Raw genomic sequence first — 25,622 nt, 5'->3', positions numbered from 1 at the left:
CTTGCACCGTGATTGCAACATTCAAGACGAGATACTTGAAGATCTATAGAATTAACTTAGGGTCTAGCGATGTGAGATCTTAAAGGTCGGAAGTTCCCTTATCTTAATTTTGTTTCCATTTTTGAAAACTCCTATCACAATTACGAAAACCATGGTTGAATGGAGCGGTATGGAGATATTGGATTTCCCATTGATCTTCCCAAATTGTCTAGTACGCTACGGACCGTGGAATTCATTGATTGACTTAACGAAGTGGGGAGGATTTTTGATTATAAGGAATTACCCGATCGTGTGCAAGTAAATTGGCAGCCGTTAAACTCAGAGGCCAAACATCCATATGGTGGGAGCAATTGTGATGCTCACGAGACCGATAGGGCCTAGATTAGAGAGGATGAAAAAAAAAAAATAAAAGATCACTTTCTTCCCTTCAATTACCCTCAAACCTCGTTTCAGTGACTTCATGCATTGAGGCTAGATATAAGTTCCCAACGTGTCCTAATTGGTGAAAAATTGCAAAACAAGAAGCCAATGATCAAGAGCGACCAAAATAGTCGGCCAGTTCACCCTCAAGATCCACGCCTTATCCAGCGGTCACTGCATGCTAATTTTAAACTTCATATCATGTATTTTTGTTGTGGTAAATAGGATCAGCAACCAAAGGTTGGAAATTTGTTAGTTAGAAGGGCAACAATTTGTTTACTGAGGAAGATGAGACTGTATAGGACGAGGAAGAAGTTGATAAGCCACTGAAATTGAAGAGAACAAGTTGTTGTCATCACAGTTAGATGCAATTTGTTAGGAACAGGGTGCACTAAAAGAAAACCATACTTGGAAGAAGGAAAAATCTGCTTCTATTAGAGAAAGAGTAAATGTTACTTATAGGAAAAGAAAAGGACTTGTGCGACGAAGAGATGGCTTGAAGAAAGGGAATGGTAACATTGATGCAGCTACGGAACACAAAATTAAAGTTGCAAGGATTCCTAGATGTACAATTGGAGGTGCTACATCATGTGTAGGAATGGTTCTATATTTCATGTTGGGGCTTTCGAAGAAGCAGGAGTTAGAAGTTGCTGTTAAACAAGGATTTAGGAGTGCCTATAGAAGAAACTCTCTTTGGGAAGACCGTCTTTGTTCTTGGGTTTAGAGCTACTGGGAGTCGATCTAGCTTACGACCTTTTGGAGTGAAAATTCTTGCAACTAAAAGGAATTGGGCTTCAGTATCTATGCTTGCAAATGATGAAGTTGATTACTTGATTGATCAGAAAGAAACAATTGGCATTATCAAAGGAAGATTCCTTTCTTCCATAAAAGGGGATCCCTTCTAATCAATATTGATCAAAGACTTCTGGAATACGGTTCAATTTTATCGGCACCTTCATTATGGTCATCTCAGTGGCTTAGTTATGGATGCAACTTGTATCAACTCAAGGAACGAAAGATTAGATCTTATGAATTACGACAGAAAATCAATGACAATGTTTACACGTTGCGTCTCCCTAATCATTTGAAGACTTTTGATGTCCTCAATATGAAGCCCTTAAGTCCTTGCGCTATGGATCTTGATGAGTCTACTTTAAAGTCAAAGACAAGTTCTTTTCAATCCCGGGCGTTTGATGTAGGAGGATCTAAGAACATAACCAACTTGTGTATCTTACACGTGCATGCCCCTTCCCATACCTTGAAAAGGAGCAATTGAGGCTGTCGTACCCATTCTGCACTTTGACAAGGAGCAACCGAGGATGTCAGCAAAGAACACAACTAATCCATGCTCCCTGGCATGTTTATGTTCCCTTTTGTACCATGATGAGGAACCACCAGGATTGGCAAAAGAGAACACGACCAACTCATGTTCTTTTGTTACGAGCATGCTCCAATTTGTGCCCTGGAGAGGTGTAATCGAGGTTTTCAACAACACGGCCAGTTCGTATCCCCTGACATGGGTATGCTTTATTATGTACCTCTAACAGAATGAAGCACGCTCATGTCCCCTGACATGAGTGTGCTTAATTCTGTGCTCGGTGAAGTGAAATCGAGCTTTCTAGTAGCCAACACGGTCAGGCCGTGTCACGACCGTGTTGCATTTTGCTTCTTCACGAAGTGAAACGCGTTGTTCCATGGAACACGAATCGTGTTCCCTGGCATGGGTGTGTGGCGCCGCTGCCACAGTTCAAGCGAACTGGGTCGCCAAACGACCTAATTTTGGTCTTTTAGGCTTTGTTTTGTTTGTATCGTTTGTTTAGGATTTATAAGTTATTTAAACACTTGTTTGAGTTTATATTAGACATCTTGTTTTGATTTAATATAATTTCTTTTGGTTTAAACTTAGAGGTGACTCCTCTTTGTTTACTAAATTATCTACGTCTTTCTCTGCAATTCCTTTGAGGAAACGAATTTGTAAAATAATCACTATTCTCAAACATCTTCTCTAATTTGCACTTTTTCAATATGTTCGGTAAGGAATTACGATGAATATTTTCAATATGTCCGGTTAAGCGGGGGAAAGAAAACACGTGAAGAGAGTAAGCAAAATGCTAACTGGAATTAAGAACTTGAAGGTTTACAGACTAGTTTTCCCACTGACTCGAGTAAGGTTCAGGTTATGCCTGAATTCCTTGCAAGAGTTTCTTCTTATAGAGAACGCTGGGTGCTCATTGGGCCCCATCAACACGTTTTTCAAATAAGAAGATCAGAAGGAATCTTCATAGTGCTTAACAAAGCTACTTTAACAAAGCTACTTTAATAAAGCTACTTTAATAAAGTAAAGCTTGTATGGACGTTGAGTGGTCATTCGTTGGGTCCATCATGCTTCAGACTTTAAAATTACGCATGCGAGAGACACAGTCTTGCAGAAGATAAGATGCTTGTGTCAGTTGGTCGTCACACTGCTTTTATTGCACTCTTGTAACTTTAGTGAGTGGATGATTCGTAGTTGTTGGAGTGCGTTGACGGTTTGATTGCGGCTTTCTGTAATCGGTGAAAGAAAGCCATCTAACTCGTGATGGTTTGTGGTTTACTGTTTTCCCAAAGAAGCTGATTATAGCTTGACAATCTGTTCTTATGAGAAGTTCATCTTTATCAAGAAAATAAATCTTCAGAGACTCCATTGTATTTAATACGGCATGAATTTCAGCATCTATAGTTGATTTGGGAGGATTAAACTTCCCACTTGCGTATGCACAAATTTTCTCCGAAGATATAAAGTCAAATTTATTACGTTTGATATCTCTAGATCTGGAAGTTGTTGAACCTTTTCTTTAATTTGTTTTATCAAGTCCCAATCCTGCTGATTTAACTTCCTTTCTCCTTTGGGTGAAGTTTTAGCATATAAAGGTCCAAGCAATTTTCCGAGATTAGGAATGTAATTCCTGGCATAATTTAAAAGACCTAACCATGATCTCATACCTTTGGTGGTCTTGAGTTCATTGTCTTTAAAATCAGCAATCTTTGAAATAACATGTGGTTGTAATTTGATTCTGCAATTGCCAATAATTGCACCCAGGAATTCAATCTCAGTTACTGCAATCTTCATCTTGGTGGGACTTAATACAAGTCCATTTAATTGACAAATATTAAGCATCTGTTGGAGATGCTGCTCATGGCTCTTCTCATCTGGAGAGAAAACGAAGATGTCATCAATATAAACAGCAATAAAATCCTCTTCAACGAAAAATGGATCTCTATTTCAGAGGAACAGAGGATTTTATTGCTGTTTATATTGATGACATCTTAGTTTTCTCTCCAGATGAGAAGAGCCATGAGCAGCATCTCCAACAGATGCTTAATATTTGTCAATTAAATGGACTTGTATTAAGTCCCACCAAGATGAAGATTGAAGTAACTAAGATTGAATTCCTGGGTGCAATTATTGGCAATTGCAGAATCAAATTACAACCACATGTTATTTCAAAGATTGCTGATTTTAAAGACAATGAACTCAAGACCACTAAAGGTATGAGATCATGGTTAGGTCTTTTAAATTATGCCAGGAATTACATTCCTAATCTCGGAAAATTGCTTGGACCTTTATATGCTAAAACTTCACCCAAAGGAGAAAGGAAGTTAAATCAGCAGGATTGAGACTTGATAAAACAAATTAAAGAAAAGGTTCAACAACTTCCAGATCTAGAGATACCCTCTCCTGAATGCTATATTATTTTAGAAGTTGACGGTTGCATGGATGGTTGGGAAGGGATCTGTAAGTGGAAAAGAAATAAATTTGACTTTATATCTTCGGAGAAAATTTGTGCATACGCAAGTGGGAAGTTTAATCCTCCCAAATAAACTATAGATGCTGAAATTCATGCCGTATTAAATACAATGGAGTCTCTGAAGATTTATTTTCTTGATAAAGCTGAACTTCTCATAAGAACAGATTGTCAAGCTATAATCAGCTTCTTTGGGAAAACAGCAAACCACAAACCATCACGAGTCAGATGGCTTTCTTTCACCGATTACATTACTGGAGCAGGACCTTTGGTCAAATTTGAACATATTGATGGCAAAAATAATCAGGTAGCTGATTCTCTCTCTCGCCTAATATCAGTGTTAACTTTTTCAGAATGGCCGGAACAAGACCTTGGCAGGCTAGCTCTGGTTCCACAAGCACTCAAGGAGCTCGAGAGGAGACCCAACCAGGAGGCCCAGGAGATATTGATCAAGGCCCTGAAGGCCCTCTCAGCCTCGCTGAACAATACCAACGAGAATCAAGTAAACGGCATAATCAACCAGTCCTACTCAACATATTCGACCAAATCTCTGAAGATTTGCATCAACTTGAACAAAGAGCTGCAGTGCAAGCAATCAATGCACTCCATAAGTGCAGAGGAAAGGACAACTGGTGGAATGATTGGTATCCAGCTGTCAAGCAGTGTGACGACCAACTGACACAAGCATCTTATCTTCTGCAAGACTGTGTCTCTCGCATGCGTAATTTTAAAGTCTGAAGCATGATGGACCCAACGAATGACCACTCAACGTCCATACAAGCTTTACTTTATTAAAGTAGCTTTATTAAAGTAGCTTTGTTAAAGTAGCTTTGTTAAGCACTATGAAGATTCCTTCTGATCTTCTTATTTGAAAAACGTGTTGATGGGGCCCAATGAGCACCCAGCGTTCTCTATAAGAAGAAACTCTTGCAAGGAATTCAGGCATAACCTGAACCTTACTCGAGTCAGTGGGAAAACTAATCTGTAAACCTTCTAGTTCTTAATTCCAGTTAGCATTTTGCTTACTCTCTTCACGTGTTTTCTTTCCCCCGCTTCCGCCCCTTTTGGTATCAGAGCTTTATAAATTCTTTTTGTTTTGGCGTGTTGGCACTATGCAATTGTGAGAAACAAGAGGATAGATCCTAACTTGGTTGAAACGGCAGGAGGCCTAAAGAAAACCAAGGGCACATCTATATGAGATTCTCAGGAAAGGAACTACCCTCGCCAAGGCAACAGGAATCCCTGTAAGTACTGATCCCTTTTATGAATAATTATATCATTTCAAGAAACACTTCATCCTATAGAGAAGCAATTTCTGCAACTGATCCTATAGAATCACCCTCAACTGGTTTCGCTAAACCAAGTGATTACCAGGGTTCTACACCTAGTATTTCCACAATTATTAAGCAAAATAATACCCAAATCCAGCTACTTGTTCAAATTTCTGAAACATTAAAGGAAATTCAAGCCAGTCTGCAAAAACAAAATCCAACTCCTTTTCCATCAGACCTGATTACAAAATTGCAAAACCTTACTCTCTCCAAGCCTAAGGAAAAGCCTGGAAAACTGTATGTTTTCAAGGATCCTTATAAAATTCTAAAGGAAGAACAAGAAAAATTGAAAGGATCATGGCAACCACAAGGACAGAGCAGCAGCAAGTAACCACAACACCACTATTTGAAGATCAAATACGAGGTTATCGACGAAATCAACGACGATTGTTCAACGCACAACAAGCAGCAAGGCGTGTTGGGAAAGCTCTTATTGGTGGTACTTCGACAAGGCATACTCTTGAACAACAAATTGAGCCTAAAACTCAATTACAATTATCTATGCAAGAGCGAGCTTCCATAGTACCTGCTGAGGTACTTTACCACTCCCGAAGGGATGATGCACATCATCGAGTATATGTGCATAGATCTGAAGAAGCAATGCTTGTGACTGACAACCATCAAGCGGATAGAAGCTTTATACAAGAAGAGAGCTTCAATCAACTACGACGAAGTGGTATGCAATATATTCACCTTGGAGTCCTTCAGGTACGCATACAAATATTACATCGTCAACAGGAAGGAACGATGACACTTGTTGTCTTTCGAGATAATAGGTGGCAAGGTGATCAGGCAATTATAGCAACAATGGAGGTAGACCTTACTAAAGGAAGCCAGATGATCTATGTGATTCCAGAAATTATGATGACAATTGGCGATTTCTACCGAAATGTTCAAATATTCATCCTTACAAGAGGATATGAAGCCTGGCAGAATAGCGAAGCTAATTTGCTAATCACAAGAGGACTGGTAGGTAGACTTTCAAATACACCTAATGTTGGTTTTGCTTATGAAGTTCAAGGTGTTGTGGATTATCTTACTTCTCACGGAGTAAAAGCCTTACCTGGAAGAAGTTTTTCAACTCATCGGCTGCAAGGTCTAAATTGGACCATTAATCCTACTCAGATTACTATTCCTATGCAACCAGCAGAAGTAAATAGTCAAACAATGCTGGATGGATGCATATCATTAAGCTTCAACAATTATGCAGCAGCCCAAGTAGCAGAACCACCAAAATATAATGACAGAGATGAAGAAATTTTGGCGGTATTAATTGAAACACATCCTGGTGTTTTTACTTATTTTGACGGCACAGAATCAGAATATTTCGAAAATTATGGAGATTCTGATAATATTTATGACAAAGGAAAGCAAATAGCAGAGCAAGAAAATTACTCCCTAAGGTACTCTCCTAAAACTGAGCCTCATATTTTAGTAAATCGAATGTTTCCACAGGCAGTACTCCCAAAAAGAAAGACAGAGGGATCTGCTAGTCTCGATATAGCAGCAAGTCATGATGCTATTATTGAGCCATATGGACGAGAACTCGTACATACAGGCCTACGAATAGAGATCCCATATGGATATTATGGCCGTATAGTTTCACGTTCAGGCTTCGCATGGAAACATGGAATTGAGGTAGGAGCTGGAGTAATTGATTCAGACTATCGGGGTGAGGTACAAGTTCTTTTGTTTAATAGAACTAGCCTTCCTATACTTATTACTTCTCAGCAAGATATTGCACAATTAATCCTTGAGAAAATAGCTATGCCAGAAGTATATGAAGTTCCTCATCTGAGTTATACTGAACGAGGAGAGCAAGGCTTTGGATCTACAGATCAACATTCTGTCTTTTTACCAATTAATGAAGCCTCTTTCTCTCAAGAACCCCACAAACTTACAACGCAGGATATCTTTTCCTTACTAATGCCACAGGAAAAACTGGCAGTTTTGATGGAAAATGATTCTTCCCACATATGTTTTGGGGAAGCCCATGCAGCGACTACAAGCCCAGGGGCCTCTGTACCGTAGTCTATGGACACTACTCTAGACTATGAGGAGGAACCTGATTCCTACCTTGACTACATTCAGTATTTATCCTCACTCTCCAACACCAAACCAATTTGGGACACCTACTCAGATAACGAATGGACCAATCCATTCGCCAGTGAAGGTGGTGGGAGGAGAGAACATACTCTTGAATTACGATCAGATAATTAATGATTGTGGTGGATATACTGCTTTATTAAGTACTTAATTTTCAACCTCAATAATCCACAAATCCATCTTTGGATTATCCTCATTTTGGACGAATTTAAATAAAATGGGTCTATGTTACTAGACCTTTGTTCTTCTTTTCTATTATGATCATGAAGGAAAGGCATTATAGTGAACGTAGACCATTTGCTTCAAGCAACAATAAGAACTAATGTTCCAATTTCATATGAATGAGGGAGAAAGCGAATCCATATTGTAATAATTAAAATAGTGTTCTATATACATTGATAATGATTAATAATAAATTGTTTCATAGTTACCCACATCCTCTGCGCACGTGCGCGCGCAGGAAAATGACTTGGTTCTTGGTTGGGATATAACCTTGATTAAGTAGAGTCTATGATGTCCTTTCGGAATTCCCATTGCTTTCCTCTCCAATGGCACCAAAGCTAACTTGTCCTTTTTTTTATTCTTTATTCTAATTCTCCTTCACCTAGACTAGAATTCCAAAATAAATAAAAACAAGAAGAAAACACAGGAAAAAAGGCAATCACCAATGTCAAAACCACCACAGAGGTAGCACCCTTAACGAGAGGTATATATATATATATATATATATATATATATATATAGTTGAATAAAGATTTCCTTAATTGTAGGGACCGTGATTGGTTTAGATTAGCTTGCTTATAAGGATTAAGATTTGATTGTAATTAATGATTGATGAACATATCATAATTATAGAATCTTCTTTTCCTTCTTATATATATAAATACTTATATGTATTTATATTATTATATGGGAAATAGATTATTATTTTCTCTTTTACATGATATCTGAGCTCTGACCTAGTTTATTTTTGCCGCCACTTGTGTTGTTGCCTCCTGTTGCTATCGTCGTCTGTTGCCGCTGTCTAGTGTTGTTGCTTATATGTATTTATATTATTTTATGGGAAATAGATTATTATTTCCTCTTTTACATGATATCCGAGCTCTGACCTAGTTTTGTTTCGCCGCCACTAGTGTTGCTCCTGTTGCTATCGTCGTCTGTTGTTGCCGCTAGAGTTGTCAGACGGGCCAACCTATGGTGGGACGGGTCAGCCCGTGGCGGGCCAACCATTTGGCGGGGTGGGGTAGGCCAACCCGTCAACTTGGCGGGCTGGAAAATTTTCAACTCAATCCAATCCAAGGAGGGTTGCGGGTTTGACGGGTCAACCCGTGTGCCCTTCAAAATTTTTTAAAATATTAAAAAAATGTATCATATCTTCAAAGTTTTACTTCGGAAAGATTTCATCAATCAAATGTATCTATAAACATGTATTTTAAATATAAATTGACATAAATGAGTAATTTTGTTGGATGAAAACTACTATTTTTATTTTAAAATTATAACAAATAAAGATAATAAATTGGCATAAAATCTTACTTACATGTGTTTCTCAACCCGCGGGCCAACCCAAGCCCATCGCGGGCCGACCCGCGTGGGTCGCCGGCCTAGGCGGGTCGGCCCGCCGCGGGTTTGGGTTGATAAAATTCCAACCCAACCCGCTTAAATTATTTGGTGGGACGGGCCAACCCGACAGACCCAACCTAAATTGACGGCTCTAGTTGCCGCCGTCTAGTGTTGCTGCTTCTTGTTATTGCCGCTGTCTTCTACTGTCATTGCCTGCTGCGGGAACAACCAGTGCTGTCGCCTCCTGTTGTTGCTGCCACCTCCTTTTGCTGTTGCCACCTCTTGTTGTTATTGCCCTACCTCCTGCTGTTGTTACTGCGACTAGGATCTCTACTGTTGGATTGCTGAAGGAGAGGGTAACCAACGCTGCCCTAATATGCTACTAAGGTTCTGCCACTGTTTTCCTCTTATGATGAAGTCTTCAAATTCTAAACCCAATTTGGCTATTACTATTAAATTGAATGGGACCAAGTGGTCACGTTCGTTTGAACTATTCTTGGGTCTCACCCTCCTTACCCTAAAGATCTGAAATATTCAAATTGAGTTTCAAACTGTTCTGTTATGATTTGGCTTCTCAACAACATGGAGGAGTCTGTGAGCACTAATGCTATGTTCGTGAAAATTGTTAAGGAGATGTGGGATGCCTTACAAGGTTTGTATTTGAATAATAAGAACATTTCTCGTGTTTTCGAATTATATGAAAAACTTTTCGCTCTTCGCTAGGATGATTGTTTTGTTAGTAATTATTTTACTACTCTTTAAGGAGGTTGCCGGTGAAATTCTATTATACCATTCTCTCTCTTGTGACACAGTTTTGAAAGAATCTGTGGGAGGAATTATTGGTTGTGAAGTTTCTATTCGGTTTAGATTCCATACAACCGGTTCGGGATAATCTGCTAGTAAGTGATAACATTTCCACGTTATCAAATGCTCTGTCTTGCGTTCTTTGTGTGACCACTGGCCGTCTGGACACTGATTTTTCCTTATCTTTCGATAATTTGGCTATGGCTGCTCATCGTCGTGGGTTCTTTCGGGGTCGTAGTAGTAGTTGCGGTCGTGGTCATGGAACTGATACCCACTAGGAGTAATCGTTCGTGTGTTCACTGTGGCCGTTCCAACCATGTCTCCGAGAAGTGTTGGGCGAAGTTTGGTAAACTTGATTGGGCTAATAATGCATCTATCGAATTATCAACTCCATCACTAGACACTGACGATTATGATGATATGATCTCTATTTCTCGTACTGATTATGAGAAATTGCTTTGCTATTCTACTAGTATTCCCTCTTCCATTGATGTCTCATTCTCTCTAGGTGCATTTGTTGTGTCTTGTGATAAGTCTTGGATGTTAAATTCCGGTGTGTTTGCTCATATTACTAGTAACAAGTTTGTTTTCTCTTTCTTCTTTGTTTCCTCATTTTTATCCCCTCTGTCTAGCCAATAATTCATATTCTTCGATTATGGGAAGAGGTGTTGTCAGGACCATTGGAAATATTACTCTTACTAATGTTCTCTTTTTCACCTAAATTTTCTATTAGTTTATTGTTTATAAGCTAGCTAACAAAAGCTTACAATTATTTTGTATTTTTTTATATTCATCCTATTGTATTTTTCAGGAGTTGCACACGAAGAGGATGATTGGTAGAGGATATGAGAGTGATGGTCTATCTTATCTGGATTCGGTTACACCTATAAGTTCCCAAGCACTTTTAGCAACTGTCTCCTTATTAGCGACCTTGTCGTCTAGGTCACCCATCTTCTTCTGCTCTTAAAAGTTTAGTTCTTGTTTCGTCTACTGATTTCTAGTGCAAGTCAGTTGGCAAATATCATCGTACTTCTTTTCCTTCTAGAGTTAATAAACGTAGTTCTTTTGCATTTAAACTTATTCATTGTGATGTTTGGGGACCTAGTAGAGTTGAGTCGAGGGTTTCAATATTTTATAATTTTTCTTGATGATTATTCTCCCATGACTTAGGTTATATTTACTCAAAAGTAGGAGTGAGGTTCTTGAGTTATTACAACAACAACAACAACCAAGCTTTTTCCCACTAGGTGGGGTCGACTGTATGAATCCTTTTACGCCATTGGGCTCTATCTCCTATTATATTATCATCTATATTTAAATAAATTTTATCTTGTTTTATTGTTGCTAACCAAGTATTTTTTGGTCTTCCTCTTCCTCATTTGATATGCATGTTTATCATAGTTTCACATCGCCTAACTGGAGCATTTATTGGTCGTCTAAGTACATGTCCGTACCATCTTAAACGTGTCTCTCGGAGTTTTTCTTCAATAGATGCAACTCCGACTTTCTCTCTAATGCTCTCATTTCTACACATCCACCTTAACATCCTCATCTCTGCAATTCTCATCTTCTGCTCATGTGCTCGAGTCATAGCCCAACATTTAGCTCCATATAACATAGCAGGTTTAACTGCGGTTTTATAGAATTTACCTTTAAGTTTAAGAGGTACTTTACGGTCACATAAAACACTCGACGCTCCCCTCCATTTCACCCATCCTGCTTGTATTCTATGTAAGACATCTCTCTCAATCCCTTCGTCATTTTGTAAAAATGATCCTAAATATTTAAATCTCTCGATTCCGGGCAACTCGTCCTCTCCTATCTTAACAATTGTCTCATTACTTCTAATATTGCTAAACTTAAATTCCATATATTCTGTCTTTAATCTACTAAGCTTAAAACCTTTATCTTCTAGTGTTTCCCTCCAAGATTCTAGCTTAGCATTTACTCCTTCACGTGTCTCATTTACCAAAATAATATCATCTGCAAACAACATGCACCACGGTACTGTGTCTTGAATGGGCGCAGTGAGTTCGTCCATAATTAGTGTAAAAAGATAGGGACTTAGAGCTGATCCTTGATGTAACCCAATCTTTATTGGAAATGCTTCAGTTACTCCGCCTGAAGTCTTTACTCTGGTCGTTACATCCTCATACATATCCTTAATTAGTTCAATATATGTTACGTTAACACCTCTTTTTTCTAAAATTCTCCATATAATTTCTCTTGGGACTCTATCATAAGCTTTTTCTAAGTCAATAAATACTATGTGTAGATCTTGTTTTTGCTCCCAATATTTTTCAATTAATTGTCTAAGAAGATGTATAACTTTTATTGTCGCCCTTCCAAGCATGAACCCAAATTTCCAAGCATGAACCCAAATTGATTTTTTGTCACTGTGGTCTCCTTAATCTTTTTTTCTTTTACTTTTTCTCAAAGTTTCATAGTATGACTCATTAGTTTAATACCTCTATAGTTTGCACAATTTTATATGCCTCCCTTGTTCTTATATAAGGGAACTAGAGTACTTATCCTCCATTGATCAAACATTTTTTTTTGTTTTCAATATCATGTTAAATAATTTTGTAAGCCATTCAATACCTTGTTTCCCTAAGCACTTCCATACCTCTATCGGAATATCATCTGGTCCAACGACTTTTCCATTGTGCATCTCATTTAAAGTTTGTTTTACTTCTGAAGTTTGAATTCTACGATAAAAATTAAAATTTCTATGCTCATTTGACCTAATTAAATTATCTAAGTTAAGTTGGTCATCTAAACCTTCATTAAAATGTTGATGAAATTAACTAAATCTGTGATTCTAATGACATAATTCATTAAACCTCTTATTCATATAGTTCCCAAGAACATGAGTTGCTGAACTCAAACACTGTTATATTTTAGATATAGTTCGTATTCTTTTTTGTCACATGCATGTTTTTAAGTTTTGTGAGGTGATGCTGTTCTAGGATGTCGTCTACTACATTACATGGGGATAACCCCTTCTCTTGTCTTCATCCTGACAAATATCTTTTCTTTGTGCCTCGTATATTTGGTTGTGTTTGTTTTGTTCATAATTTTACTCTTCGCTTATAAATTTTCTCCTCGCTCTATTAAATGCATCATGCTTGGATATTCTCACAAAAAAAACATATCGTTGTCTTGACCCACTCACAAAATACAGCTACACCTGTGCTGATGCTATGCTTTTTTGAGTCCCAACCATACTTTTCCTTTGTGTAGCTCAGTCATGATACATTAGTATCGCCTCCATTACCTATCCCACCATCTGTGTCTTCCACTACAGATGTTCTATCTCCTAAACCATTACAGGTGTACACGAGGCATGCTCGGCCAGAACTAGATTCATTCCCCTCACATCCCTAAACCCTAAACTCTTAATGCTTCTTGCTCCTCTGATATTGATATGTCTGTTGCTCTTTGTAAAGGTATTCGGTCTTGCACTACTCATCCTTTGTAATTATATCTCGTTTGATTACTTTGGTCCAAGGACGAGACTTGATTACCTTGCACTTCTCATCTTTTGTATTCGATCTTGCACTACTCATCCTTTGTAATTATATCTCGTTTGATTACCTTGGTCCAAGGACTAGACTTGATTACCTTGCACTACTCATCTTTTGTATTCGGTCTTGCACTACTCATCCTTTGTAATTATATCTATAGCAAAAGCGCAGGTAAAATCATCAAAGAAACCAGTTTGCTTGGAATGAAGCCTGTTGATACGCCTATAGATATTAAGTCAAGTGTTTGAGATGATATTGGAGAGTTATTTGAGGATAAGGTAAAATACAGACGGCTTGTTGGGAAACTCATCTACTTAATAGTGGCGAGACTTGTCATCTCTTTGCTGTTGGAATAGTCAATTGTTTTATGGATAAATCGAAGCAAGTTCATTGGGATATGTCGATTCTTAAGTAGATTAAGAAATCTTCAGAAAAATGTTGTAGATAGTTCATTAAAAGATGAATTTATAGGAGTAGTTCGAAAAGGGGATATAATTATAGCCTTTAAGATAATAGTGGCGAAAAAATTATGTTTTTGGGACGACTTAGATGAAATATTATAAAATATTCTGCCAAATAAAATGATTTTAATAGGAGGTGATCTAAATGAGCATGTCGGAGTGAAAAATCAGGAATATGAGAGGGTATATGGGGGTTATGAGTTTGGAATGAAAAATAAGAAAAAATTATATTAGTTTTTGCGATAGTATATAACCTTATATTAGTTAATACGCTTTGTAAGAAAAGAGAACACTTAGTCACGTTTAAAAGTAAGAATAAATCGTAAATTAACTTTCTTATGGTTAGGAAGAAGAATAAGAAGATTTGTAAAGATTGCAAGGTCATCCTTGAAAAAACTTAACTACCCAACATAGGTTAGTAGTGTTGGATATATGTTTCAAACATTGTAAGAAAAGAGAACACTTAGTCACGTTTAAAAGTAAGAATAATAAATCGTAAATTAACTTTCTTATGGTTAGGAAGAAGAATAAGAAGATTTGTAAAGATTGCAAGATCATCCTTGAAAAAACTTAACTACCTAACATAGGTTAGTAGTGTTGGATATATGCTTCAAACATAGTATCAATAGAAAGAATATATATACAACTTCTAAAATTAAGTGGTGGAAGTTAAATGATGAGAAGTAAAATATATTTAAGGAGAAGGTAGAAGTACAAGTATTAGGCAAAATACACGGTGATTCTAATATGACATGGGATAGGATGATATCAAAGTTGAAAATAGTAACTAAGAGTGTATTTGGTGAGTCAAAGAAACATGCACCACTAAGTAAGGAATCTTGGTGGTGGAATGAGAAAGTACAAGAGAAAATGAAAAAAATGAATATTTTATAAGGAATTATATATTTGTAAAAATGAGGAAAACTTAAAAAAATATACAGAATAGCTAAAATGAGAAGCTAAGATAGTAGCAAATGAAGCAAATAATGAAATTTTTGAACGATTATATCAAATATTAGATACAAAAGAAGAAGAAAAAGACATTTACAGAATAGCTAAAATGAGATAAAGGAAGACAAGTGATTTTATATAAATAAAATATATTAAAGATGAATGTTATAAGGTACTAGTAAACTATAGAGAAATAAAAGAGCGGTGGAAGAGGTATTTTCATCAATTTTTTAATGAAGACTTATGTGACCAATTTAGGTAATTTAAGTAGGTCCAATGAGCATAGAAATTTAAATTTTTATCATAGGATTCAAACGTCAGAGTAGAACAAGCTTTAAATGAGATGTGCAATAGAAAAGCCGTTGGACCTGATGATATTCCGATAGAGATATGGAAGTGCTTAAGGAAATAAAGTATTGAATGACTTACAAAATTATTAAACATGATATTGAAAACGAAAAAAGTAGGATGAGTACTCTAGTTCCCTTATATAAGAATAAGGGAGACGTACAAAATTGTGCAAACTATAGGGGTATTAAACTAATGAGTAATAACATGAAACTTTGTAAAAAAGTAATAGAAAAATATTAAGGAGACCATGATGATTGAAAATCAATTTGGGTTCATACTTGGAAAGTTGACAATAAAAGCTATATATCTTCTTAAACAATTAATTAAAAAATATTGGGAGTAAAAATAAAATTTACACATGATATTCATTGACTTAGAAAAAATTTGTGATAGAGTCTTAAGAGAAATTATATGGAGAAATCTAGAAAAGAGAGGTGTTAGCGTAATATATATTGAATTAATTAAGGATATGTATAGGATATAACGACTAAAGTAAAAATTTTAAAGTAATTGAAGCATTTTTAATAAAGATAGAATTACATCAAGGGACAACTCTAAGTCCCTATTTTTTTACACTAATTATAGACGAACTCACTGCACACATTCAAGACAGTACCATGATGCATGTTATTTGCAGATGATATTGTTTTGGTAGATGAAATACGTGAAAGAGAAAATGCTAAACTAGAATTTTGGTGGGAAACACTAAAAGGGAAGGATTTAAGCTTAGTAGAATAAAGACAGAATATATGTAATTTAAGTTTAACAATATTAGACATAATGAGACAATTGTTAAGACAGGAGATGACTAGTTGTCCAGAACCGAGAGTTTTAAATATTTAGGATCATTTTTGTAAAATGATAGAGGGATTGAGAGAGATGTCTTACATAGAATACAAGTAGGATTGTTGAAATGGAAGAGTGTTTATGTGAAAGTAAAATACCTTTAAAACTTAAAGGAAAATTCTACAAAACTGCAGTTAGAATGTTGGGTTATGCTCGAGCATATGAGTAAAAGATGAGGATGTTAAGGTGGATATGTGGACATACGAGAATGGATAGAATAAGAAATGAGAGGATTAGAGAAAGTTGGAGTTGCATCTATTGAGGGAAAACTCCGAGAGACACGTTTAAGATGGTACGAGCATATACTTAGACGACCAATAAATGTTCCAGTTAGATGATGTGAAATTATGATACACGCATATCAAACGAGGAAGAGGAAGATCCAAAAAAGACTTGGTTAGCAACAATAAAACAAGTTAAAATTTATTTAAGTATAGATGATGTAGTAAGAGATAGAGCTTTGTAATATTGATCTATATAGTCGATTCTATCTAGTGGGATAAGATTTAGTTATTGTTGTATATGAATTTGTTACACTGTATAGCAAGCGCGCTGCAATCAATTATATATATATATATATATATATATATATATAGCAGTGGATGTATAATATAGCATATATTAATGTCTATATGCTATATACATAACTATATTTCTGCAATTAATTGCAAAATTGTGATCACAAACCTTATCAGACCTTTGTCGCCCCACCTTTCAAATCTCCTTGAAGAACTCACTAAATCCCCTATAGATTACCATGCCTATGTATCCATTGATGTGGTCTTCTCAACTTGTTGCCCTTAAACCAACCTTTGTTGGATGTGAGGTGTGCATTAGGTTTTACAGCTGCTCTTTTCCTCTTCTTGTGACCTTCACTACTTGATGCTTGATGAATTCCATTGATTACCTTCTGTGTTGATTGAGAAATAACAGACTGTTTGACCCTCGGCACGAGTGACATTGTTCCAACATGCGCTACACAGTGATTCAATCCTCTGTCAGTCCATGTCGTGTCTTGGTCTTTCCCTGGAACAAAATGTACTGGTCGGGTGACAACTCAATACCAACCCTGGTTAATTGTATTTGTTGCAGCTTGCAATAATTGTGGTCACATGTGTATGTGGCATTTGGGATATGAAATGGAACTATGTACACAAGGGTGGGTGTTTGAGTAATCTACCTGAATGATGTGGCGACTAGTGCCTAAGTAGCATACTAACAATGTGTTATTTAGGTCGAATGAATCACTGCTGAAGGCTTATGATAGCAGCGATTAAATTACATCTTAAAAATGTGGTTGTTTCTCTTATACATATTTGGAACAACTGGTAAGTATGCTTTGTATTTGGCACTTTCATCTTCTCAATCATATATATACTAGATGACATGAAACTTGAAAACTTTTCAAGGGTAATTCAGTCTGTTTAATTAACTTTTCCTCAATACAAATTCTTCTTTCCAAGTTTCTTCTCCATGTTCCATCTTTAGCTAGTATGTGATGAATCCTATGCACACCTTGATTAACCATATAACCACCAATGTTCCACTCAATACCCTCCTTTCTTGTATGTTTTAAATAGCTTCCTTTCAGAATGATATCTATGTTTCATAACCATGAACTTACAAATCTGAATTCGCAGCTATAAAACTAGCCCTAATACTTTCACTCATGTATGTCCTAGCACTCTTATTTCTCATGTTTTAGATGTTATTCTATATCATTTACTACAATTTAAATTTCAATTGTTATATTCAAATATCAGACTCATTATCTGTCGGCTATATATGCAGGCAAACAGGCACACTATAATTTTGATGCAGTCATCTCCAAACAGGGCAACTAGAACATTCATGGACTATGATTCCATTAGCCAGGCAATGGACGGTAACAAAACACCATCCTTTGTGCTTTATCGTGTTAGAATTTTCAGACTTGTTCACCAGAGGCTTCAGTGGCTAATGGATTGTTAATGTTTCTCTAGTCTTATAATATTCCAGCACAACTTTTTGGTTATGTAATTAGCGTATGCATGAGATATGCTTGTTTTCTTTTTTGTGTGGATTATGAATTGTTAATTTTGATCATTCACATTTAATTTACCTTCCATATTTTTGTGTAATTGATGGATCATGCATGCTTAAAGTATTGTTTATTTGGTGCACACAAAAAAAGGGTTTGCTTTTTGCTTATTTTGAGTGCCAAAAAACTAACAAGTGGAGTATGTATAAGCCAAATATGAAATCAAGTTTGTATTCAATGCAGCAGCGTGAGTTCAATAAGGTGGACCAAAAGTGTTGGTTTAATGGTATTTTTTTTTTTTTGATGAAATGGTTTAATGGTATTTCTTAATCCGCTGGAAAGAAGATTACACAGTGGAGAATTCCCTTTGAAGCATTCATCTGAACATTATTTGTCTTTATTTTCATCCATTTGTTACTTTACTCACTCTGGTCTTATTAAAAACATGAGCAATGATATGCTCAAGGAAAAAACTTAAGGAAAAGCTCAAGGATAGACACATAAAGTCATGGCCTACCATTTCATTTTATGTGGGTCCCATCACTTTATGTGTTTATCCTTGAGCTTTTCCTTGAATTTTTTTCCTTGAGCATATTATTTTTCTAAAAACATTTGGAATACTGTGAACCTCATTTGCTGTTTGAATCCTTGTGTGTCCTGAAAAGTTAGGTAGTCATAGGAATGGTTGATAATCTGGTACATCATAAGCTAAATTAAACTCTCAATGTAGTTCTCGTTTAACTGCTGAACCAAATTGATTGAGCTTCCATTTAAGTAAATTGTCATCCAAAAATTTAACATAGCAATAAGGTAGCCCCAAAAGGATGCCTCTCATTGAGTTTTCGTGATTATGTTGTGAATTGTATTCTCCATGCTTTATTGCTACAATTCTGTATGTATCAGCAAGTGTACCGCATACTTTGTTTTGTTCAAAACTGCACATTCCCTTGGTCTCCTAGTTTTAGTATGCCAACTGTTTTTTTCCCTGGTCGTTCAACAGTTTCTCTTTTCTTTATTTTTGTTTTGTCATCGGTAAATCTGTCTTCTCAAATTCTGTGGTATTCACAGGGATTTGCGGACTGTACGAAAGAAAACTTAAGGAGATAAATCCAACAGTCCAGAACATAACTTATGACATTTCAGACCTTTACAATTTTATCGATGGCCTGGCTGATCTTAGTGCATTGATGTTTGCATCATTTACAGTCCTTCCGCTTGCAATCAGTTTACTTCAACTAATTAGCTGTGCCTTTCTTGTAGCTTCGAGCACTCGATTCAGGCTTATCTCCCATATGACCGGGTTTGGATCAAGAATCGGATGTTTCATCACCTGAAGAAGCTGGCTTCGCATTGAATTCCTGTAATGTGACAATGTATGAGAACCATGACGAGTACATCGTGTCTAAATAGAAATAATCTTATGTTATAGCATTAGGTTTTGAAAATATGGAACAAGACAAGCACTTGAGCTGTTTTTTTTTTTTCACCCTGCTGAATATGCTTTACTAGTGATATACAAACTTCGTTGGCAAGGAACACAGGCCAGCCTCTCTTTGGGTTTTAACTGGTGGATGAATGAATGGGTACTGTGGCATTACATGTAAGGAGATTTTAATATTATTTAGAGGCAACTGCAATAGTTATGGTAGGAAAATTATGGCATTAACTAGTATTAAGTTTCATAGTTGGAATGGATTTTATCACATAACTAAACAAAATATTCAAAATATTTTGGATCATTGTACAACAATAAACCCTTGAATTTGATCGAACAATTAACACTAGTTGAATCAAATTCAGAATAAGAATGAACACTCAATTAGATTCGGAGGAATGCTCTAACTGCTAAAACAGTAGAACGCTGAAAACAAAAGGTAATATTTATCACAATTAAATTAAAGATAAAAACAACTCTTGACATAATAAAGTAGTACCACTACCTCCTATAGAACCATCGTAAAACAATATCAACATATCCAATACAAAATACACTGTAAAATTGTTGTGGCATGATAACTGCTACATCGACGTATACGATTTAATTCTCACCACAAGACATGCGTAGAACACGACGATTAAGCTGGAGTTCACCTATTTGAATAGGGATTGTTTTCACCCAGCTCAGCTCAGGTCAACACGACCTAACATCACAAACACATAACAAAGTGTGCCTTCCTCCATGTCTTATAATCTGTACTAATGATTAATAGTCATCCGTGTTTTATCTTCTCCGTGTTAACCTAGGGACATGTTGATGGAGGTGTTGGGATGACCTTTTGCCACATGAACACACAGCAAAGATAAAAAAAGGGAAAAAACTTATCAAGACTTTTACTCTTCACATAAAGGGGTAGCAATCTTCTTCTGCAACTATGGTAGCGACATAATTCAAGGGAGATGCATCTGCAACTCTCCAAAAGAATCTTCTCTTGTCATTCCTATTGCATTCTTCGGCCTGTAGTATCTTCTTTCACCTGAGTGTTCTCTGATGAGTCATTAGCAGCCGCCGAAGTTGAAGCACCCTTCATCTGTTGGCTTTGCGCCATGCTAACACCTTCCTGGAGAAGAGAGCAAAAGGAGTTCACTTTCGTCAGGATAGATTTTTCATCAGAAGCAAGCACCTGGAAATCACTGAAGACAGTGATGGATCCAAGAATTAAAGTATGAAGGGATGATTTTTATATAAAGGGGTAGTATCTTCTATTTCTATCGGTGGAATCCCATATTACTAGGAATTCCATTACCGATAAGAGGGGGCGATCGCCGATGCCGTCCCCCTCTGGATCCGTCCCTGACTGAAGAGGCACTGAACTAACTTTTCCAACATCACTGTCAGGTACAGCAGCACACGGTAAATGTGGATTGCCTGAACTGATCTGCTCAGAGATGCATTGCTTCAGCTGACTTACAAAGTCGCAACAGACATTGAAGGCTTGAATCCAGAAAGTTTCAACTGATCCCAAGAGTTCTGATTATTAGTGACTTCGGAGACAACTGCATTAACTCCTTTGATAAACCCAAATTTTATTACTGAAACAAAATATGGAATATTAGTAAAGCAATGGAATCTGTATGGCTAACAATATCATTGCATTTCGGATGATAACATAAATGTTATTTGAAACAACATAATTCTAAAGAAAGCAACGTGCATACAAAGTATGGTTATTAGAGTTGTAAATAAATCAAATATTCATGAATACATTTGATGTTTAATTTGATAAGAGTTTATTTATATTTATTCAATATTTACTAGATCAATTAAATAAATAAATTTACTTGAACGGTTCATTAAACTAAATGAACAATGAGCACATGTGCTTAGTTTTTTAATATTTATGAACAAAGATTAGAATTATTCGTGAATAAAATTCATGACCAAGATCCATTAACAAAATTTATGAAGCATGTTCAATAACAAAGCTCTTATAACTCTAAAAACAAACAAAAAAAAAATCATAATATCAAGCTTACCAAACAAGCTTTAAAATGTAAAAGTTTCAAATACTCAATTAACTTGAATTTAGAACTTAATAATATCTAAATGAACTTGGAAACAAGCTCAAGCTCATAAAATAAAATAAATCAAGCTTGAACAACTATTTCAATAGTTTAATTTATTTTAGGTTCAATTTAACATGGCTCGATTAGCTTATCAAACAAGTTTGAACACACCTTTGCTTGGATTTTGAGATATAAACAATGATTTAGTGAATAAATGGATAGAAAAGATTGAGCGAAAAATGTGAGGAAGAAAGTGACGTAAAGCATTTGATCCATATATCAATCAAGGAAAGCATGAAGTAACAAGAAACATGACACTTAAATGTAGATCTGCTACATTAACGACCCCCTAGTGTCGGCCCTACGGATATAGAGGGAGGTACATGGTGGGATAAATCTCAGGTCGTTAGTTCTTGAGAATCGACCCCTAACCATTATGCCAAAGATGTTATGCGCCCACCGTTTGTACTATGCCATGGGGTATAAACATGGCACTTAAACTTGCATGTGTGATTGAGAGAAATATGTTGGAATAAATTGTGAAGAAAACACTGGAAACAAATGAGACAAAACAAATAAGCATCAGATGACACATCCAAATTAATTGCAGGAATAATCACATTAGTAAATTGATCTTGTCTGAGATCTACGAAGATGAGCACTGACTTCAATGAACGATGATGACCTTCGATGAAGATGAACTCCGAAGATCTGAAGAGACTCCTCAACGCTCCTACGCACAGTGAGACGAGCCAACAAAGCGTTAGTGACCTAAGACCGGGGTAAGGTCCCCGGTTTGTTAGAGTTTGTTAGGAGATGAAATCATCTTCTATACTTCGTGCAATAATTCTTTAAGGAATCTTTTCTGTACCCCAGATGTGCCTGTTTTATCATTTATGACACATCATCATAATTGAAGAAGCTTCTAGAAGATATTTCTCGCCAAATATTTCATTAAGTATGTTTCAGCCGGTTGCTCAAGCTGGCCGCATATACTGTTTAAGAATACTTCCTGTTGGATATATCTTAGTCGGTCGTTCAAGCCAGTCATATATGCTATTAAGAATACTTCCTATTGAATATATCTCGGCCGGTCATTCAAGCTAGTCGTATATACTGTTAAAAATACCTTCTGTTAAATATGTCCCGGTCGATCGTTCAAGCCGGTCGTGTATACTGTTAAGAATACATTCTGTTGAATATGTCCCGGCCGGTTGTTCAAGCCGGTTGTATATACTGTTAAAAATACTTCCTGTTGAATATATCTCGGTCGGTCGTTCAAGCCAATGTTTGTACTATTAAGAATACCTTCTGTTGATCCTTTCTTTATACTCGGGTGAGCATTGCCCAGCCGAGCATATATGAGCGCGAGGGCGCTCACTCAGCCTGCTGTCGACCGATAAGATAATAAGAATATTATATAGGGCTAAATGTCTTTATACTCGGGCGGACTTTGCCCGATCGAGCATATATGAGCACGTGAGTGCTTGCTCGGCTTGCGATTGGCCGGTAAGATACTAAAAATATTATATAAGGCTAAATGCCTTTATGCTTGGGCGGGCTTTGCCTAACCGAGCATATATGAGCACGTGGATGCTCGCTCGGTCTGCGATTGGTCGGTAAGATACTGGAAATATTATATAAGGCTAAATACCTTTATGCTCGAGCGGACTTTGCCTGGTCGAGCATATATGAGCACGTGGGTGCTCGCTCGGTCTGCGATCCGCTGGTAAGATACTGAGAATATTATATAAGGCTAAATGCCTTTATGTTTGAGCGAGCTTTGCCCGATCAAGCATATATGAGCACTCGGATGCTCGCTCGGTCTGTGATCGGCTGATAAGATATTGAAAATATTATATAAGGCTAAATGTCTTTATGCTTGGGCGGGATTTGTCCGACCGAGCATATATGAGCACGTGGGTACTCGCTCGGCCTGCGATCGGCCGGTAAGATACTGAGAATATTATATAAGGATAAACACCTTTATGCTCAAGCAGACTTTGCCCGGTCGAACATATATGAGCACGGGGGGCGCTCACTCGGCCTGCGATCGGCCGTAATATATTGAGAATATTATATAAGGTTAAATGCCTTTATGCTCGAGCAGGCTTTGCCTGGTCGAGCATATATAAGTGCAAGGGCGCTCACTCGGCCTGCGGTCGATCGGTAATATACTGAGAATCTTATATAAGGCTAAATGCCTTTATGCTCGAGCGGGTTTTGGCTGGCCGAGCATATATGAGAGCGGAGGCTCTCGCTCGGCCTTTATTCGATCGACGATATACCTTTCCTATCTTTTTGGACTTAACCCCTCCTTCACTCACTCTACCGATCTATCATAACCCATATCACTAGCCTCCCATTCAAGTCTAGTCGAAGGAGGTGTAGCTGACTTACTAGACCTAAGTCTATTTCTTTCCTTTTGCTATTTTTTGTAGTGATCCCATGACAACCTCTACAGTGATCCCGTGACACCTCTACAGTGATCCCGTGACACCTTCAGCAAGTTAAATAGAGATGTGATCCTACCTTTTACACCATCAACCTTTGTTCTTTCTTGCTTTACTTTCCTCTAAAGATTTTATTGGGAATTATGACTTCAGATCTTCCCCTCTGGGATCAACTATTGTTCAAGAAGGAGAAGTCCTTAGCTGAGGCTATGCAAGCTTTAGATCTACATTATTCACTGCAAAGAGAGCTAGAGGTATGTTTGTTAGCAGCTCAGTCTCAAGTTCGGTCAGAAGTGACTTTAAGGGACAAAACTTATTTGGATTTGAAGCAAAAGATTGAGGAGTTGGATGATTTGAAAGTTCAACATGCTTCAGAGATAACCATTTTAACCAAGAAGGTTCATGTAGATGGTTTGTTGATATCACAACAACAAGACTTAAACCAGCAGAAGGCTAAGGTGCATTTTCTACAAGCTGAGTTGTATCAGATCAGATCAGAGATAGCTTCTCAGTCACAAGTCCCAGAGGGTGAGTCACACAAACGCAAGAGGACAGGACGAGCTTTTCCCTTTTGTCCCAGTTGTCATTATATTACACGCTCATACCTAGGATATGAAGAAAAATCTGGTGGTTCTAAATAAAAGTTAAATTTCGTTGGATGACAGATTTTCCCATCGACAATCATACCGGGCAAAATATTCCTGATCTTTAGAAAATTTGTTTTCATCTCACAGAACGTGACAATGAGTAGGCTTACCCATCCCCTACATTTCCAAAGTTTGTTCAGATTATCACTTTACCACACACCCCTACTTGAAATGGGCAGAATGATTCACTAACTTCAGACAACAAAATTAGTAGGAGTTTGTTTATTTACTATATTTGTTTATGGAAGTTTAAGAGTTATGATTGTAACATTACTAACGTTGATGTAAAGTTCTATGTTTGTATTTGATTACACTTTTTACCTTGCTAAGTGTTTCTTGCGGTTGGCTGTGTGAGGATTAGTCAGATGAGGGATCTTATGTGTATGTTCGACCGAATATGAGTTCGACCGGACTTCAGGGTTCTCTTCTGCACACACGGTCGGTCGGGCTTACAATCAATCAGGGCAGCTTCCTTATTTACAAGTTTTGTTTATTCATCTATATTTTAAGATTCGCGCAATTTTTTCCCGTAGTCTTATTGGTAATTGATCCTTCAATGGAAAGAGAATGTTCGAAGATATGGAAGTTCAGTATATGATTCGATTTGTTCTGTCTATCATAAATGCCCCTTCCTGGATGAGCGCCATGTATCCTTCTTTTTCCTTTCTCCAAGTAATCCTCGGTACGTTTCTCATTTATGTCTTATCACACATTCTCCTTGGCAAATCAACGACTCTTCTTTATCGAATCATTTTATTTCAATGACAATCCTTATATTACCCTAAAACCCTAAGCCATTTTAAACTTTTTTACTCTTTGTCTTCCTCCAGTTATTCCTTGGCGTTTTTCTTTC

The 25,622-nt window shown here is 36.9% G+C and overlaps 1 protein-coding gene across 1 annotated transcript in view; it reads left to right on the top strand.

The window, feature by feature from the left end:
- The window catches only part of LOC121984407 (enhancer of rudimentary homolog), a 44,416-nt gene extending 24,597 nt beyond the window's left edge, over positions 1 to 19,819 (top strand). The window contains exons 2-4 of the mRNA XM_042537321.1: positions 17,937 to 18,030; positions 19,234 to 19,354; positions 19,426 to 19,819. Coding sequence (XP_042393255.1) covers positions 17,937 to 18,030; positions 19,234 to 19,354; positions 19,426 to 19,519 — 309 coding nt within the window. The 3' untranslated portion in view covers positions 19,520 to 19,819. The remainder of the gene's footprint in view (positions 1 to 17,936; positions 18,031 to 19,233; positions 19,355 to 19,425) is intronic.
- Positions 19,820 to 25,622: the final 5,803 nt, after the last annotated feature.

This window comes from Zingiber officinale, chromosome 5B, assembly GCF_018446385.1.
Source record: "Zingiber officinale cultivar Zhangliang chromosome 5B, Zo_v1.1, whole genome shotgun sequence".
Taxonomy (NCBI): Eukaryota; Viridiplantae; Streptophyta; class Magnoliopsida; order Zingiberales; family Zingiberaceae; genus Zingiber; species Zingiber officinale.
The sequence above is the reverse complement of the archived record's forward strand: the minus strand, read 5'-3'. Positions and strand labels throughout refer to the sequence as shown.